The 18,471-nt window shown below is 42.5% G+C and overlaps 1 protein-coding gene across 1 annotated transcript in view; it reads left to right on the top strand.

The window, feature by feature from the left end:
* SLC44A2 (solute carrier family 44 member 2) overlaps nt 1-18,471 on the top strand; it is a 176,735-nt gene that overhangs the window by 96,843 nt on the left and 61,421 nt on the right. The window contains exons 9-18 of the mRNA XM_015813952.1: nt 2,757-2,840; nt 3,672-3,784; nt 4,502-4,633; nt 4,851-4,950; nt 5,451-5,543; nt 5,682-5,766; nt 6,326-6,588; nt 7,702-7,796; nt 8,068-8,171; nt 8,860-8,933. Coding sequence (XP_015669438.1) covers nt 2,757-2,840; nt 3,672-3,784; nt 4,502-4,633; nt 4,851-4,950; nt 5,451-5,543; nt 5,682-5,766; nt 6,326-6,588; nt 7,702-7,796; nt 8,068-8,171; nt 8,860-8,933 — 1,143 coding nt within the window. The remainder of the gene's footprint in view (nt 1-2,756; nt 2,841-3,671; nt 3,785-4,501; nt 4,634-4,850; nt 4,951-5,450; nt 5,544-5,681; nt 5,767-6,325; nt 6,589-7,701; nt 7,797-8,067; nt 8,172-8,859; nt 8,934-18,471) is intronic.

Below are 18,471 nucleotides of genomic sequence, written 5' to 3'. Positions count from 1 at the left end.
ACGAGTCCCTCCCAACACCGCCCGCGCGGCCGCATTCTGGACCAGTTGGAGTCTCCGGGTGCTCCTCAGAGGGAGCCCCATGTAGAGAGCATTACAGTAGTCCAGGCGAGAGGTGACGAGAGCATGAGTGACTGTGCGCAAGGCGTCCCGGTCCAGAAAAGGTCGCAACTGGTGAATCAGGCGGACCTGAGAAAACGCCCCCCTGGTCACGGCCGACAGATGGTCTTCCAATGTCAGCCGTGGATCCAGGAGGACTCCCAAGTTGCGGGCCTTCTCTGAGGGGGCCAAAATTTCGCCCCCTATAGTCAGCGATGGGGTCAGCTGACTATGCCGAGGCGCCGAGCAATCTTTAGAGCAGGGGTCTTCAAACTTGGCCCTTTTATGACTTGTGGACTTCAACTCCCAGAATTCCTCAGCCAGCATGCCTGGCTGAGGAATTCTGGGAGTTGAAGTCCACAAGTCATAAAAGGGCCAAGTTTGAAGACCCCTGCTTTAGAGTCTCCCTTTTTCAGCAGTGGCATAAACACTAAGCATTTCCAATCCTGTGGCCATGTGTTGGTTTCCCTTGTTTGTTTTTAATGATACATTTATGAGCAATAAATGATGCTGGGATCTGTTTGCACTCCTACATTTTTGTAGTCCGCTTCAAGCTGTTTACATCTCTTGTCCCAGTAAACTTCATTGTCCTTCCTTGCTGCCCTCTGGAAAGCTGCATTCAGTCTTCTTTCCATTTGCCTGCTGCCTTGATTGCTCAGCTATTTTGTGGTTTCATCTAAGAGCCATTTGCACTTTTTTCTCTGGCTTCTTTTGTATGTTCTTTTGCAATTCCAGTAATGGTTGATTGAATTTCCTGCCACAGTTCATCAGGCATCTTCTCAGCAGTGTCCAGTAGTTCAGACCTGTTTTTCATTTCATTTGTAGATGTAGTAGGAATTTTAGTAACATCAAACTTCTTTGGAGGCATTTCCTTTTTGAAGATGCATAGTTTGACTTTAATATTTGCTAACAACAATTCATGATCTGAACTGCAATCAGCACTTGGACATGTCTTAACAGCAAGAACTGAATTGGTCCATCAATTGACTGTATAGGACACAGTCAGTCTGATTATAGTGGAGTCCATTTGGTGAGGTCCAAGTGCATAAGCAACACTGTGAACCATGTATTCATGATCCTAAATCTTTTTAATCTAGTCCAAAATAACCAATGGTGCCTGTCTCTGCTTATTTTCCAACTTTGCATTGAAGTCTCACAGAATGTAAACAATGTCTTTTTTGGGCACTTGTTTCAGAGTTTCTTGAGCATGGCATAAAAGCCCTCTATTTCAAGCTCTGTTGCAGCCGTCGTTGGGGCATAGACTTGGATAATTGTGATGTTGAGGGGCTTGACATGAATTCTGATAGTTCGGTCAGTTGAGAAACTTTCCATTGCTCTAGCAAGTTTCTTGCTTACAATAAACACCGCTCCATTTGTTTTCCTGGTATCATGTCCTGAATAATAAACAGTGAAGTCCTCAGACTTGAAAAAGCCATTGTCTGACCAATGTAGCTCACCGACATCAAGAGATCATTTTCCAGCCTGATCATCATTTGACAATATCTAATTTACCTCTGACATTCCATGTGGCTGATGTATCTTTGCACAATGCAGACATTTGTTTCCGCCACTGGCTTTGTACAGCAACTGGAATTCCTGTTGTCCTGTCATTGGGGTCCTATCTGACACATTTGAGATCTTTTCCATAGAATTTTCTTGGTGAGTTTTTTTGGAGAGTAGGTCATCAGGTCTTTCTCCAAACCTGTAAACTCGCTTTTCAACAGCTGCCCACAGACAGCAACTGCCACGATCCTTGTTAATCCAGGCAATGATCAATCTAGTATCAGATTCTTTTTCTGTTGTCTTATTCTGGTTAATGGGTTTGTAGATATTCTTAATCTGGTTCCTCAGTTGAGACCTGTCTGGCTTGGTATATTTTCTGGTGGCATAACTCCAGCATAGCTCTCAATCTTAACAGAACACGCAAGCCCCTACCCCCCAACAAGAGGGTATCTATGTGGAGGGGAAGATGCTCCTTAGCCTCTGCCATGAGTGGGTGAAGCTCCTGTATCTGCTGATAAACAGATACAGTAAGAGCAGGTGGAAGAGGACATCTTGGTATAGATTGGACACTCTTTTTTCATTTTCAGAAATTATATTAAACCAATACTTGTTCTGTAACAGCTTTGCCTATGTCACATAGCTTCTAGGGATTAGCAGTGCTCTTCATTTGATCACCGAAAGGTGCTTTGGAGCATATAGGAGCATGAATCTAATGGCTGTTTGTAAAGGCTTGATTGCAGTTCTGTTTCCTGTGAATGCAGAGACAGTTGGGAGCAACTTTCAAAGCCTCGCAAACCTTGGGTAAAAATGTGTGCTTTATCAATATAAAAATTAGGTGCTCACAGGTGCTCCTGTGCATTCCAAAACATTCCTTTAGATCAGCGGGTCCCAACCTTTTCTATACCCCACATCCCTAGATCACTTCTGATATATTCTCTCACCCCTTACAAAAGTTTGAAATAACGGCAACAAATTATGCATATACACTATAATTGTGAAAACCCAAGTTTTTGCATCCCCTGGAATATCGTCTCACACCCCTAGGGAGTGCGAGCACTCCCGGTTGGGAACCCCTGCTTTAGATAGATGTACACATCCATAGAAATTGCATTTTCTTTCCTCCTGTTAGTTTCACTTTGTGCTGCTTTTAATTACAGAAAAGCAAATGTCCTTCTGGAGACAAGACAAGTAGCTATGAAAATCTTCGAAGATTACACCGTTTCCTGGTACTGGATAATAACGTAAGCATAGGACTGAATAGCCCCACTAAACTATAGAATGAAATTGCGGCTTAATTATCCCAAAACCAGAACAATGGAGAAATTAGAAAATGCATAAACTTGAGATGGTTTATATGGGGATCTCCCTTAATTTAATCCATATCAGCTGTACAAAGGAGGATTGGCCTTAATTAACCACTGACCCAAAGTCACTCAGTAAGCACCATGATCAAGCTAGGTTTTGGGCTTGGGTTTCTTTGGCATGTATCCAAAATTTTAACTTATTATACTAGCAGTATTGGCACTCTGTCATTGTCCTAGCTGAAATACTGCTCTCTTGCCTGCCAATTTGTTCATTCCCTCATTTTTGGGGAACATTCTGCATTGAACATTCATTTCTTTTACATAATCGACATTGTTTATCCACATTCATCCATACTGGCTTGCTTCACAACAAAGTGTTTTAATTTATTTGGGGTTAATATGACATGTAAATCAGGCTACTATAGTTTATTCAATAACTTGGGGTTTTTAAAATCCTGGTTTAGCATTAGGAGTGACTGTAGCTATTTTGTTAATTGATTCATGTAATCCAAGCAGTTATAACTGTAAATATCTGCATGGTAAAGTAGCAAATGAGAATTTACAGAAGAGATGAATGATTACTCCATATATATTTATGTAAATGTAAGATAGTGAAACATGGAAGGAAGAAGTTCATTTTAGAAATCCATGATGAAAATATAATATTCCTCTGAGCATACATTGCTTTGATATCTTTTCTTCTTTTAAATAAGGTATTTGGTTTTCAATGCAAGAACTATTTCAAGACTTTCTGTCTTCCATCTGCAGAGGTCTCGTGATTTCCATGGTAGTCAGCCTTGTATTTATTGTTCTGCTCCGGTTCCTGGCAGGGATCATGATTTGGGTGATGATTGTACTGGTGATCCTGGTGCTTGGATATGGTGAGTTAAATCAAGTCTGGAATCTTATGGGTTATGGCAAAAGTCTACTGGAAATTCTCATTCTTCAGATTTAGTTTAGAGGTGGATAGAAAATATTCCAAATCCTCACTATTGTGAACTAACCATGATGAGCTATTGGAGACTGGAGTTAACAGTATCTGGAAGACTATACATTAATGAGGTACCCATGGCTGATTTGGATACCTCTGAGAGTTGGGTACCTCTGAATTCTGAAAGTTGCAATACAACATATCTGGAAATGTCAGATTGGGGAAGATTCTGCTAAGATTTTATATAATACTAGTTGTACCCAGCCACGCGTTGCTGTGGCTCAGTCTGGTAAAAGCGTGTGTTGCTTTTACGTCCAACAGATGGCGCTGTTTTTCAAAAAAAGCATGTTTTTACCTGTCACAGGTGTGACATCTATATAATATAGGTATATAAAAACACGCGCGTATTCGAATGCAACGTTGTGTCAAAATTTCAAAGCAATCGGTGAAGAACTTTCGGAGATTTAAGATTTTGAACAAACAAACATTTACATTTTTATTTATATAGATATAGATATCTGTATGAATTGCTTTGCTTTCTGTATTTTTTAATCACCATTCCCCATTTAGGCTGCAATATTGTGGGTATACAGTAATGAGAATATTAAACCAAGGCTTTTGGCAGCCCTTTTCTCTTCCTTTTCCAACTCTTGTTTTTGTCTTCCAGGAATCTTTCATTGTTATATGGAATATGCTCATCTGAAAGGACAGGCTGGTTCTGATGTCTCCTTGATGGAGCTTGGATTCCAGACAGATTTTCGTGTCTATCTCCACCTGAAACAAACCTGGTTAGCTTTCAGTGAGTTCCTGTTTGAGTATAATAGCTAGTGGCCTTTTGACTGAGCAGACCTAGAAGCTATTTAAAAATTGGAAAAGATATCTTCAAACCTCCATACAGATGAAAGTGCATTCTGAATAGTTCTAAGATTTTTTCTAGTTTGTGTTTTTATCTTGCTCAGTAAACGCTGTATAGGGCAGGAATCAAGTCATTTCCTTTTCTTTTCTTTTTGATCCAGTGATCATCCTGTGCATTATGGAAGTTATCATTATTCTACTGCTTATCTTCTTGCGCAAGAGAATCCTCATTGCTATTGCACTTATCAAGGAAGCTAGCAGGTGAGGCTGACTTGGACTCTTCTATTCTTGGAAGTGTCATCCACAACCATCCCCTCATTAATCAGTTTTGTGGTTCTTCAGAATTGGCTTGCTATTCTTGTCTAAATCTATTGCTGCTGGAAAATCAAGCAGATCTGTACTGCATCAACAAACAAAAGAGAAAATGCTAAATTGAGATTAATATTCTCTTTTTGCCAGAGAATAAACTGGTTGTCCATCTCAAATATAAAACATTCTTTTTATTCATTCCTTCCAGAACTGTTGGGCTGGGAGGAGTTAAAGTTTAAAGTTAAAGTTAAAGTTCCAGCTCTATTCTTTTGTAAAGTGTACAATATGCACTCCTTGAATAGAAACTGTTAACTATCCTGGATATACTGTAGGTGAACCCAGTCCCAATGTGGCCAAAGAACAAACAAGGCTTTATTGTGGCTGGCTGTACTAAAGCATTGGAACTGAATCATGTGCTTTTTCTTTCTCCCCATTCCCCATCCCTCTTGCAGGGCTATCGGACACATCATGACATCACTTCTGTTTCCACTCTGTACTTTCTTTCTGGTGTGTCTCTGCATTGCTTATTGGGCTAGTACTGCTGTGTATCCTTCCTCAATTTTTCTTTCTTTCCTGGATAAATGGGTGAAGGGGATGGGTAACCTAGTTCTCAGATGTTCATCTCAGGCAAGCAAAAGTGGTATTTTTATTACTATAATAAAGAGTTCCTTGACTGCTTCTAGTTTCTTGTCTACTTCTAACGAAGCTGTCTACAAGGTGTTTAATGATACAGAATGCCAATATGCTGGAACAACTTGCAACCCAGAGGTAAGGAACTTAAAATAATTAACTAGTGAAAATATTTTCAGTTAAGCTGTTTGGAAACCACAAGAATATAGCAGTCCACTTCCTGCTGAATGTGTGACAGATCCTCTTGCAAGGGCCATGGATGAGGCTTACTCCTTCCAGTCCTTGTTTGAAGAGTCTGAGTCAAACAGGTTTCCCTCCTATTCCAGAAAATGGGATGTTCAAAGACTATGTTTGTACTTTCTCCCAGGGAAATATACCCAAGTGTGCACTGTTTTCTTTTAGCAAGTGTAAGCATAGCTTTATAGGAGAATTAAGCTCTATGCCTTGTTTATTATTTTAAATTACTTTTTGAAAGGCAAAAGAAAAGGAACAGTTATATCATGTATTAATAATTGGCACATTCTGGACATTCTAGAAGCCAAATTCTGGAAATTCATAAGGCAAAATTTCTACTTTGCCCAGATTTTTGGAAACTTGCGTATATTCTTAGGGGAAATAAAATAGAAAAGCAATATTATTTTCAAGTAAGACGTTTAAATGGAACTTTAACAAATAACAATTTTCTTCCTTCTTTTAGACCTTCAGTACTTCCAATGTCACGAAGCTGTGCCCAGGAGCACATTGCCTCTTTGCCTTCTATGGTGGTGAGACTTCCTACCACAAGTACCTCATCATCTTTCAGATTTTCAATATTTTCATGTTCTTTTGGCTGGCCAACTTTGTCATTGCTTTGGGCCAAGTTACACTCGCTGGGGCCTTTGCATCATACTACTGGGCTTTTAAAAAACCTGATGATATGCCAGCATTTCCCCTCTTCTCCTCATTTGGCCGAGCACTCAGGTAAAGGGAATGGGGTGCAAAGGAAAAAATGTCAATTTGCCTTGATATCAGCAATGTTTACCTTTCGGAGGAATAGGAAATTGTTATTAGGGACCTGTTAGGGCCCACTTCAAAACCTCATCCCAAGAAAGCAGGACTCCTGGAACAGTTTCTTTCCAAAAGGAACTTTTATTAGGAGAAGCTGATAGCAGGCATGATAGGCAGGATCTGAGGGTTTCCTGCTCAGATCAATAGGTTAAAAGAGTCCCAAGCAAAACCTCATCCCAATAGTTCATCCGGTCAATTTGAATGGACCAATCCCCAGGTGTTAAGTTCGCTGTGGGAAAAGAGCTGATAATGGGGTCCTTTCCCATGCTTGTGAAGATGTTGTTGGGTCTTCGCACCTTCCCTTCCACAGCGAGAGATAAGCCAGATGGCCAGAGGCACATTCTTTTCTCACCCCAAGGTAACATCAAGGGAGAGACAGTTCAAAGAGTCAGCATGCAGGAACAGCGAAAGGATACATTGTAGCAAAGCAGAATAACATACCATGGAGCCTTCCCTCCTTCCCCTCAGGGGAATGGCAGAAGCCTCAGAAAGAAAGAAACAGGAAAGAGATGAGATGGACCCCCCCCCCGGGAAAAATGGATTCTGACAGGACCACTAAGTTCACAGAAAAGATAGGTGCAAGCTTAGTATAAAATTCTTTGCGATTTGGATAAGATGAGATGGCAAATTGTTCTTTGCTTTGTGGTTGGAAAAGAGAGCTGATTTCTGAAAAGCTAGTATTACAACTGAAGTAGATATTAGGCTTATTCAAGGCCACTTAGATTCCCTTGGATGAAAAGTGCTGCAGTTTTCTTTGTGGGAGCAGAGTCAACATATGTACATCACAGGTAATTTCAAAAACTTGTGAAAGGCTGAAGATGCTTTTGCAAAAGCATAGTCCCAAAAAGAAGTCTCTCCTGGGCCTGGCAAGTACTGCTTGAGAAGACTCGGTCCTGTATTCTTCAGCATAGTAGCATTTCCTACAGCCAGAAGAGACTCCAGTATAGAACTATGTTATCCTCCCTCTTTAAGAAAATGTGTACAGGTGTGCTGCAGCCTTTCTCTGCTGCTGTTTTCTCCCTGTAGGTATCACACTGGTTCACTGGCCTTTGGATCCCTGATTCTTGCCATTGTCCAGGTCATTCGAGTCATTCTGGAATACTTAGATCATAAACTAAAAGGTATTGATCCTTTCTACTGGCTAAAACTTTCAGGCATTTCTTTTGTAAACCTACCTCCAAGGGATGGTGCTGTTGTTCGTAGGATGTTAGATATTTTAAATTTTTATTTTGATCTTTGTTGTCACATTCTGTAGCAGTTTAAGAGCTATAGGGATTTTGTGCTGTAGAAGCCCAAGTAAATAAATAAATAATCAGAGGGATACATGACTCTTTCTAATGTGATAGAGAGAATAATAAGAACTTTCTCCTGTCCTGTTTTGCAATCCATTAGCTTCTGAGAATATGTTTGCCAAGTTCCTTTTGACCTGTTTCAAATGCTGCTTCTGGTGCCTGGAGAAGTTCATCAAGTTTTTGAATAGAAATGCATACATTATGGTGAGGAATTCAAACATCTGTGATTTATTTAGGGCATTATTGCAGATTTCTAGATGCTCTGCACAGTAAGGGAACTATTTTAAAGAGTTTATACCTTTGGCAGAAGTTGCAAGTTTTCTTTTAGATTCTTCATTACTCATTAAAACATTTAAAGCAGACTTGGCTGCCAAATGCACTCATCTTGGTCATTTGTATAGTGCATTTACTTGTCCTGATGATGCCATGTCAATGCTGCAGCAGTTACTGTATTCTTCATTCTTAGTACAGGTTTTCAGATGAAAATGCTAATTACCCATTCATGTTAATTCTGTATTGATTTTTATTGTGAAATAAATTGGTTATGAAATAAAATGGGGGCCTGATAGAATAGTTGGAGCCCCTTGATTAATAAATAAAGAACTTTTTTAAAGCTAGCTGAGCTTGGGGGGCATGATGGGAAAACATAACAAACAAAATAAGAGAGAGCCAGGCAAGTACAGTATATTTTCCTTCTTATTCCTTCCCTTCACATTCTCAAAAGTCATGCAAAAATGTGTTTGCTTGTTTGTTTGTCATGTTTTATCATGGCATTAATACTGTCCTAATATTATATATTTGCCTTTTTTCTGGCTCTAAATAATCATGTCTTTGTAAAAAAAATAATGTTCCTCAATAGATTTTCTCCCCTCCCCTTTGGCAATTTCCCCAGATTGCTATTTACGGTACCAATTTCTGCACTTCTGCCAGGAATGCCTTTTCCTTGCTCATGAGGAACATAATCAGGTGAGGGCCTGAAAGCTGCTTTTGTCTTTATTATTCTGTTTGGAGGAGCTCAGCAAAGTTCTTCATTGTAGATTTAGTAGCTGAAAGTTCCATGATAAACTGGTACAATAATTATCATGTAAATGTCCTGTGGCAGTGGGCATTCTTTGTGATAGTGCTCACCTTGTGGAACAAACTGGATTCTCAACTGGAGAAGAGTACAGAAATATGAATACCTGTGTGTATGAATGCATCCAAGTTCTCTTGACTAACACTTTGCAGAATGAGATGGGTAGCATAGAACTATAAATAAATTGTATCACCTGCCCTAATTATGAAATTATTTATATATTTTATTAGTTATATTCTATACCTTATAGCAATTCTTATAAACCTAAACTTACTTCATAATTTTAAAATGGAAAGTGGCATGAAAATGCTGTAAACATTTATTCATTCATGCAAACAGTAATTTATTATGAAAAAATTACAAGATGTGCTCAGTTTGAATATTTGACCACTTTAAAATATTTGTTTTAAAATGGAAATGTAGCAAGAGATACTCTGGTGAAGTCCAGTATTAACAGGAGGAGATATTATAATATATCAGTAAGACTATAAGTAAGATAAGTAAGCTGGGGCCAGACTATGCAGCTGACTCTGCTTACCTATGATCTAAAAGAAAAGGGGAAGTCTTCTTTCAATTGAGCTTGATTTCATGGTCCTTTTCTATTTCTAATGGTATGGAAGTGTTTGCCACTACTTTCTTCCAGGATGTTTTTTCCATTGCCCACTAGCCTACACCCTGGAATTTTCAGGTAGTCTTCCATCATCTGCTAACCAGGTCCAGCTCTGCTTAGTTCCAAACTAACTTAGTCCCAGAGAAAATTGCCTGGGTTCTACTGATGCATGATAAAAAGTAGGCATTGCTGTAACATTCTCAGTTATATTTGTATAACAATTCTATACAGGTAATCCTTGACTTATAAACATTCATTAAGTAACCATTTAAAGTTACAAGAACATTGAAAAAAGTGACTTATGACCATTTTTCACATTTAACAACCATTGCAGTATTCTCAGTCACATGATCAAAATTTGGATGCTTGGCAACTGGCATATGTGTATGACGGTTGCAGTGTCCGGGGCCATGTGGTCACTTTTTGTGACCTTCTGATAAATAAAGTGAATGGAGAAGCCAGATTTACTTAACAGACATGTTACTAACTTAACAACCACAGTGTCAAGCTATGAAATGTACTGTCTTTAGGACCACTGTAGTGCTTCTAGCTTGTCTACAATTACTGGGGGGGGGGGAAGAGTTTGGGATCTACAGGTGCTCCCTATTAGCGGGAGAGCCGAAGCCTCTGAAGAGATGTTTTGGCAAACCAAAGTTTCTTTTCATTGCTGGAAGATTAATTGGACAATGTGACCTGAACTGTCAGAGAGGGGAGGGAAAGTTTTACTCTTTTAATTATCTGTTTCCTGCCATATTCTCAGAGCTAGCTTTCCTTGTATTGTACCAGTTTGCCAATGCCTAATAAAGTTTACATTAGAGATCACTATCAAACCTGAAGATCGCTGAAGCCATCTTTTTTTTTTTTAAAGAAATTTTTATTCATTTTTTAAAAATAAACAAATATATGATTATGGCATATATTAATAATAAAAAAACAAACTAAAAACCTCCTATTCTAAGATGCTCAGCAGCCTCTCAGGGCCACATTCACCCTCTCTTCTACCTACTTCCCTCCTCTTTCCTTCTGCCTCCTTCCTTCTTCCTCTCCACCCTCTCAACAACTCTACCCTATACATCCTCCCTTCTTCTCTCCTCCTCTTTCAGATGTGGTCCCGGAGGCCGACTGAGCCTCCTTTCTTCAATAAGCACATTATATCTCACTACCATTCAAGTATACCAAAATATAAGAAATCCCTTTCCCCCCTCCCCCCCTGGACTTCCCGGAACCAAATACAGGATTAAAACACCTCCCATTCCATATCTAAATTACAATTTAACTAAACAAACATAATACAATCAATATTTATGTACTTTAACTCTAATAAAACCAACATTTAAACTATAAACTAAAATACATACAAAACAATTTTTAAGGATATAAAGCAACTTATAAAAATTTTCTCTTAAATTTTGCACTTAAATTTTCCCTTCACTTTCTTCACTCTTAAATCAATACTTTCGAGGAAATCATCTTATCTTTCATTGAATCAACAGCAACATTCCAATCTCCAAACATATACAGAAACCTATAAAATTATTTATGATAAATACATATATAAATTTTCTCTTAAATCTCTTATAATCATCCAAATATCTTAAACCCATTAAATACAATCTTTAACTTCTTAAAACAATATAAATCCTTTAGAATAGTGCAATTATATATCATTAATAATCTAATCTCCTATAACAAATTCAAACCATAATATTACTAATCCAAAATTTTCTAAATCAAAAACCTAAAAAAAAAAAAAAAACTCATATAAGTTTATCCTCCTGGGTCTCTTCACTCTACAAGTCCAAGGACTTCGAAAACATTCTTCTTATTTATATTATTAGTCCAAAATTTTAAAGGTATAAGCTTCAAAAACATTTCTTATTAGTCTGTCCCAGCTCTTCCATTTTGCATCTCCCCCCGGCTTCCCATTCTTTTTCACATCGCTGATACCAAATCAACCTTCAAAGTCGATGAATCTTCTGCCTTTTACATTTTATAACGTGTCCGAAATTTCTGCAGGTAGTAAGCCTGTAAACTTCTTCCAAAAACACGAACAGCAACATCTTCAGCTGGTTTTCTCTGATGCACGACCCGTAAATTAATTCTATATAAACTTTTTTTTCTCAAAATTCCACCAGGGAGGTACACCAGGACCATAGCCAAATCTGTTACAACTTCCTTTCCCAGTTTTCCAAGCTTATCATTTTCCAAATCTCTACAATATAGCATATCATTTTGGGGTGTTTCCATAACATCTTCTTCAACCTCTTCACATGATTTATCCACCCATTGCTCTAAACAATCTGGAACTATAAACCTCTGGAGGGCAAATGCCACAGTTTCATATGATTCTTCCAATTTCTTAACCCAGAGATCTTTAACTTCCACAGTATATTGCTTAACTGCTTGCATCAAAACATCCTGTAAGTCATTTGTAATTAAAGATAGAGGCATTTTCAGTAGATTTCAATCAGCAACCAGAAAAAAAAAGTAAGAAATTTTCTTTCTCTCTTTCTTTCTCAGTTCTGCAGCCATTTTAAAACCATTCTCCAAACTTCTTCCAAAAGAGTAAATATCACCAACCAGTAGGCATTACAAATTCGTTGTAACTAAAACTTTCCAAAGCCGAAGGGGCAACAATATATCTCTGTCCAGTTAATAACCAGGAGAAAGTGAAAGTAAAGAACGAAAGCTCCAAAGAAACAGCAATTCCGCGGCCATTTCCTCTCACTTTAACTCTCTACAAAATAAAGAAGATGCTAGTATATTTTCAGAGTCAAAGTCACAAATAGTCCACTATAATTCTGAACCTCCTGCTTGGTCCCGTCTGCTTATAATTTAAATCCAGATATCTTTCGATAGCAGAGGTGGGAGCTGCATCTAGCTTCGCTCCAAATGGGTAGGAGCGAAGGCATCATGGGGCGCGGAGAATGTCCAGACTCCGGGCGAGCTAACATCTCTCACCCCCGATTAAAGAAAACCGGGGTGAAAGGAAGCTCTAGCCCTATCCGGACCTACTCACCCCTTCCCCTCTTTGCCCGAGGGACGAGGTTCCGAGCCGAGAGACAGCTGACGGACGCTGTCTCTTCAGGCTTTGACGCGCTCCCAGACCGGCGGCTAACAAAAGCCGCCATTCGGTGCAGCCGGTCACCACTGGAAGTCCGCTGAAGCCATCTTTGTCTTTCTGAGCTGCCATAGGTTGGGGGGGAGAAGGGGGGAAGAAAATGACAGCTTTGCTATTTGCCAATTGCTTTTATTGGGTAGCATGATCTATAGCAGTGATGGCGAACCTTTTAGAGACCGAATGCCCAAAAACTAGCTCCACCCCCACTCCACCCCCTGCCCCGTCCCCCACCTACCTGCCTGCAGGGCCACTCACCACCTCCAGGGCCCGCCGCAGATCACCCAGGCAGCCCAGCAGCACCATGGCGGCCACACCCTCTGCCCATGCCCCGCAGCATCAACTATGCGGGATGGGGCGTGAGGGCAGAGTCTTGTCTATGCTGCCTGGCTGCCATGTCCTTGGCTGCGCTGCTCTGTGTGGACCACGCTCAGGGGCAAGTCTCCAGGGGGGCTGCTGGTGAAGAGGGTCGTGGGGGGAGGCGAGGCTGGGGCAACGGCACATGTGCCAACAGAGAGGGCTCCAAGTGCCACCTCTGGCACGCGTGCCATAGGTTCACCACCACTGATCTATAGCATAGTAGAGGGGAGGGAATTGTTACATTTAGTTACATTGAATCCCTAAGGGGAATTTTAGAGTTGGTTTCACTTTTGACCATACCGATAATATGTATCCAATAAACATGTGCTTTGAGGAAACTTCAAGCCTCTGAGTTCTGCTTTATTTGGTTTCATTAGTCGGAACCTTGACATTTGCAATGTCTCTGGTGTTTTTCTTCATTGGGCTTCTTAGCTGGAACTTGACACTAAGCTAGCTCTCTTCAACTTCAATTCCTATTGAGGGATCCTGAGCCCCTGTGCCCTTTCTGGTAGCCTCCAAAGGGGTAGTGAAGACTCAGGAGAAGATGCCTGAAACAGAGCAGCCAGCTGGAGCCAGGCCGGGGTTGATCAATGGGACCTCAACTGGGATCTAAAGCAGCTTTGCAACCCCACCAGCCTCAATGCGTCCCAAGGAGTGGGCTGAACAAAAGGAGCTGACCTCAGTCCTGGGGGGGACAGGTGGAGCAGCAGTGTTCAACCGGCCTGAATTGGAGAAGTGGTGAGAAGGGTTGCGGAAAGCTGCTGAAGCTGAATTCCTAGTATGCTACCCTCGCCCTGAGCTGGGCAGAGAGTTAGAGTGATGGAAGCAAGGAACTTTGGAATGGCTAGCACCGAGAGAATGCTACTTGCCAATGTGCGGCAGCCAGTCGATGGAGCAACTGAAGCAGAAGCTCAACAGCTTGGAAGTCTGAGCCAGCCCCACAACTGGATCCCAGATCTCAGGGAGGTTTGGCCCAGCTCCCAGCAGCAACACCGACCCCAAAAACAGATCATTCCAGACAAACCTTATTACATTCTTTGACCAAGTGACAAAATTAGTGGATCAGAGGAATGCTGTGGACATAATTTACTTGGACTTCAGTAAGGCATTTGATAAAGTAGATCACAACCTACTACTCAATAAGCTAGAAAAATATGGGTTAGACAGCATCACCACCAGATGGATTCGTAGCTGGCTGACCGGCCGTACTCAGCGTGTAGTCCTCAATGGAACCGCATCTACATGGAGGAAAGTTTGTAGTGGGGTACCCCAGGGCTCTGTTCTGGGCCCAGTGCTCTTCAACATCTTCATCAACGATCTGGACGAGGGGATAGATGGGGAACTCATCAAATTTGCAGATGACACCAAGCTGGCAGGAATAGCCAACAGTCCAGAAGACAGGCTTAGGATACAGGAGGACCTGGACAGACCTGAACACTGGGCGCTATCTAACAAAATGAAATTCAATGGTGAAAAAAGTAAGGTTCTACATTTAGGCAAGAAAAACCAAATGTACAGGTATAGTATAGGGGGTACCTTGCTCAATAGTAGTAACTGTGAGAGGGATCTCGGAGTCCTAGTGGACAATCACTTAGATATGAGCCAGCAGTGTGCTGCAGCTGCCAAAAANTGAAGGCAGGACGAGAAGCAATGGGTGGAAACTGATCAAGGAGAGAAGCAACTTAGAACTAAGGAGAAACTTCCTGACAGTTAGAACAATTAACCAATGGAACAACCTGCCTCCAGAAGCGGTGAATGCTCCAACACTGGAAGTTTTTAAGAAGAGACTGGACAGCCGTTTGTCTGAAATGGTGTAGGGTTCCTGCCTGAGCAGGGGGTTGGACTCGATGACCTACAAGGTCCCTTCCAACTTTATTATTATTATTATTAGATGTGGAAGCTTTTAACACTCAGTGGGAGCAGCAGCTGCGGCGGTCAGAGGAGTAATTAGCCTGCAACCGGGGATGTCTCTGCAGCTCAGCCCCAGTCCAGGGCCGGGGGCTTGTAGTCTGCCAATGGCACCTCCCCCCCAACCTGGGGGAGTAGACTGGTGGTCCCTGCCAGCTCCTGGGTATGGAGCCCACCTGTGGATGTAGCCATATGGTGGGACCCTGGCCAGTGCCAAGACCACCTCCACCCCCGCAACTGAGAGCAACATTTAACCAAAACCTTAATAAGCTGGTGTTCTTCCTCAAGCAAGCCCGGACACACTTTGACCGGCATTTAGAGGGTTACCCTGATGACAAGGCCTGAGTGGATGTTGTGGTGGACAACCTTGAGGGAGAGGCAGCAGAGTAGGTGACAGATCTCCATGACAAAGCTGCCCCTCAGCTGGCAGACTCAGATATGCTTCTGTGTGGTCTCAGAGCCCACTTCAGAGACCCCACGCAAACCAACGAGCGGAGGCAGAGATTCTTAATATCAGACAGGGGAATTGGCTTGTGGCTGAGTACATCAGAGACTTCAGGAAGATTGCGGGGAAAATGAGGCACTGGCCAGAGCAGCTCTTGACCCAATACTTCCGAGAAGGACTAAGCTGCGATCTATTTCACCTGTGCCTGGCCCAAGGGATCTCAAGCCAGCTCAGTGGCTGGTACCAACTGGTCATCACTGTAGAGCTAGACCTGGCGGTGTACAAGGACTGTGGGAGTTTTGGACCTTGAATGAAGAAAAGCCAAGAGAAGCGTGCGTTGGGGAGAAAACAGGCAGTGGCAATGTCCCCGGTTACTCTAAGCCAGCGGTTCTCAACCTGTGGGTCGCGACCCCATTTGGGGTCGAACGACCATTTCATGGGGGTCGCCAAACGCAGTCCGCCATTTTTTTTACCCTTTTCCTTTCCCTCTTATTGGCTTTCGAAAGTGCCACAGGTGGCACGCAGAGCCGTTCCTGCCTCCCTCCTCTTTGCGCATGCGCAGCTTTTTCCTATATAAAAGGAAGTTTCGGTTTCGGTCCACGTGGCAGAAGCGAGACAGAGGACAAGCGGCAGAAAGCGAGAGAGAAGAAGTAAAAGCGGTAAGTTTTGTCTCTGTCCTGCCGCTGAGCTTCCTCTGCTTGGCCACCAGACACCCCAGCGGCCCCAGAACACCCTGCCTGCATTTCCTTCCATTTTGTTTAGCCGGCCCAGCGGCTAAAAAACACCCCGCAGCCGCCGGCACTTCTTGTAATTTTGCAGCTGGCCTCCCCTTTCACCAGTCTCTCCGGCCGCCTCTTCTCCGTTCCTTCCGCCCTGACCTTCGCTTTTTCCCTTGTGCTCAGATGCCCTCTTGCAAGAAAACTAGCAAAGTTGCCAGAGAACCAACATTAGATAGAAGTATTTGTCACGCGAGCGCACAGAGCGAGCCAGAGACGAAGCTTTGCGCGTCAATGAAATATTAGTAAGTCCTCCAGCCTAAGCGGAGGGAAGGAAAAGCCCAGAACATGGTGATAGGGTGGCAAGCGAGCCTCCCAAAAGGACTTTCCAAGCTTGCTGAAACTATCCCGGGGAAGGAAACTGAAGGCGCGCGCAAATCCCGGGCTTTGTTTCCATCCCTGTGGAGCAGCCAGCTCCCTGCTACCTTCCATCCACGCCTGAAGCCTCTGCTGCTTTGGGTAGCTGCTACAGACCCCCCGCCCCTGCGACTTCAGGGACCGAAAGGAAGATGGAGGGAGGGAAAGAAACCAAGAAACTTACTTGCCAAGCCGGTGCAGCCGCTGGCTCAGCCCCAGCAGCTAGTCAGAGCGCGTGCGCGCGTGTGCAACGGCCCTCTCCCAGTGAATGGGATTAGCCGAGCGTGCATCCCAGCCTCTGGAGCTGCCGAGCAACATTCAGGCATGCTCAGTCGGCTGACCTTCCCCGTGTAGAAAGTACCATTGAGTGGAGGGAGGGAAAAAGGGGACGGGCGGGGGCAAGAAGGAAAGAAATGGATGCTACCATCAAGAGGTGAGCTAAAAATAGATGCGGAGGGAGGAAGGGGGGGAATTGCTGGAAGTTAAATTGAGGAAGGGGGGGGAATTGCTGGAAGGGAGGAAGGGGGGGGGAATTGCTGGAAGGCTCTCTCCTGATTGTGGACTAATGCAACAGAAGAACACGATGATCTCCCCACTATAAACTGAGCACATCTAGATTGGTGGTAAGGAATGGTCATTAAGGAAAGAANATTCTGGGAGTTAAAGTCCACATGCCTTAAAATTGTCAAGGTTGAGAAACACTGCTCTAGCTTTCAATGCTTCAGTTAAATCCCAAGAAAGATGTTATGCCAGAATTCCTGTCAGGCACAAGGGAAATGTGCAAATTCAGGCAAACTGAAGGTAAATGCTGTACAGGGAGTGTTTCATGCTCTGATCTGATGCAGGGAATCCCTTTATTCAGAGACTACATAGCATCCCCTGATCTTTTGCTTCATCTTCCCACCTCCCTGCTTTTCAACCCACATCTTGCTGCATTATTTATTTAGTAGCAAAAGGGCTGTCAATATCATGGGCTGATCTATGCAAGACTATGCAAGACCGTGTGTGTGTGTGTGTGTGTGTGTGTGTCTCCTATGTGCTCTGCATGCAAACATCGCCCATCAAAGGTAGAAGTCACTGGCTTTTTGCTGGAATCCTGAGTCCCTGCACAGAGATTTTTTTCCCTCCCCAGTAAGGAATCGCGAATACTGAATCTCTTTTAAAGGACAAAAAGGCACATTTAGGGATTCTGCTTGGATGGGGTAAAATTAGATGCTTTAAGAACTGAGTTAGATCTGTTATGTTTTGGGACTGTGAGTTCTAGTCCTGTCTTAGGCATGAACGCTGGCTGGGTGAACTTGGGCCAGTCACACTCTCTCAGCCCAACCTACCTCACAGGGTGGTTGTTGTCAGGAAAAGTAGGAGGAGGAAGGAATATTAGGTATGTTCATTGCCTTGAGTTATTTATAAAATTAATACAGGTGGGGTATAAGTACAATAGTCACTCCATGAGGGAGATGAGTGGTTTCTAAATAGGATATATAAATAAGTCCTTCATTTGGGAATACCTTTCTACTCAAGGGGAAAATGCTTATTGCTGCGTGTAAAAAAAGATAAAAACAGGATTTCCCATCCCTTAAACCTGGAGAGATGGTGGGTCAGCAATGGGAAGTTAAGAATGGGCAGCTTGCCCTCCTCTTTCTGAATTATAGTAGTCTGGGGATTGCCTGGTGGGAAAAAAATTGGACTTCAGGATCAATGTTGCATATTGTGGATGAATCATTGATCGTCATTTGAGAAAATATTGACTCCTGTTGGCTCCTCCCCTCTCCTCTCCCCTTTTCTTTTTTCTTTCCTTTTTTCTTTTTCTCCTCTCCTCCCCCTCTCCTTTCCTCTTCTCTTGTTCCTTGTCCTG

The sequence above is a fragment of the Protobothrops mucrosquamatus genome, unplaced genomic scaffold (assembly GCF_001527695.2).
Source record: "Protobothrops mucrosquamatus isolate PMUCROS unplaced genomic scaffold, P.Mucros_1.0 scaffold205, whole genome shotgun sequence".
Classification (NCBI taxonomy): Eukaryota; Metazoa; Chordata; class Lepidosauria; order Squamata; family Viperidae; genus Protobothrops; species Protobothrops mucrosquamatus.
Note: the sequence above shows the minus strand (reverse complement) of the source record. Positions and strands in the feature narration are given on the sequence as shown.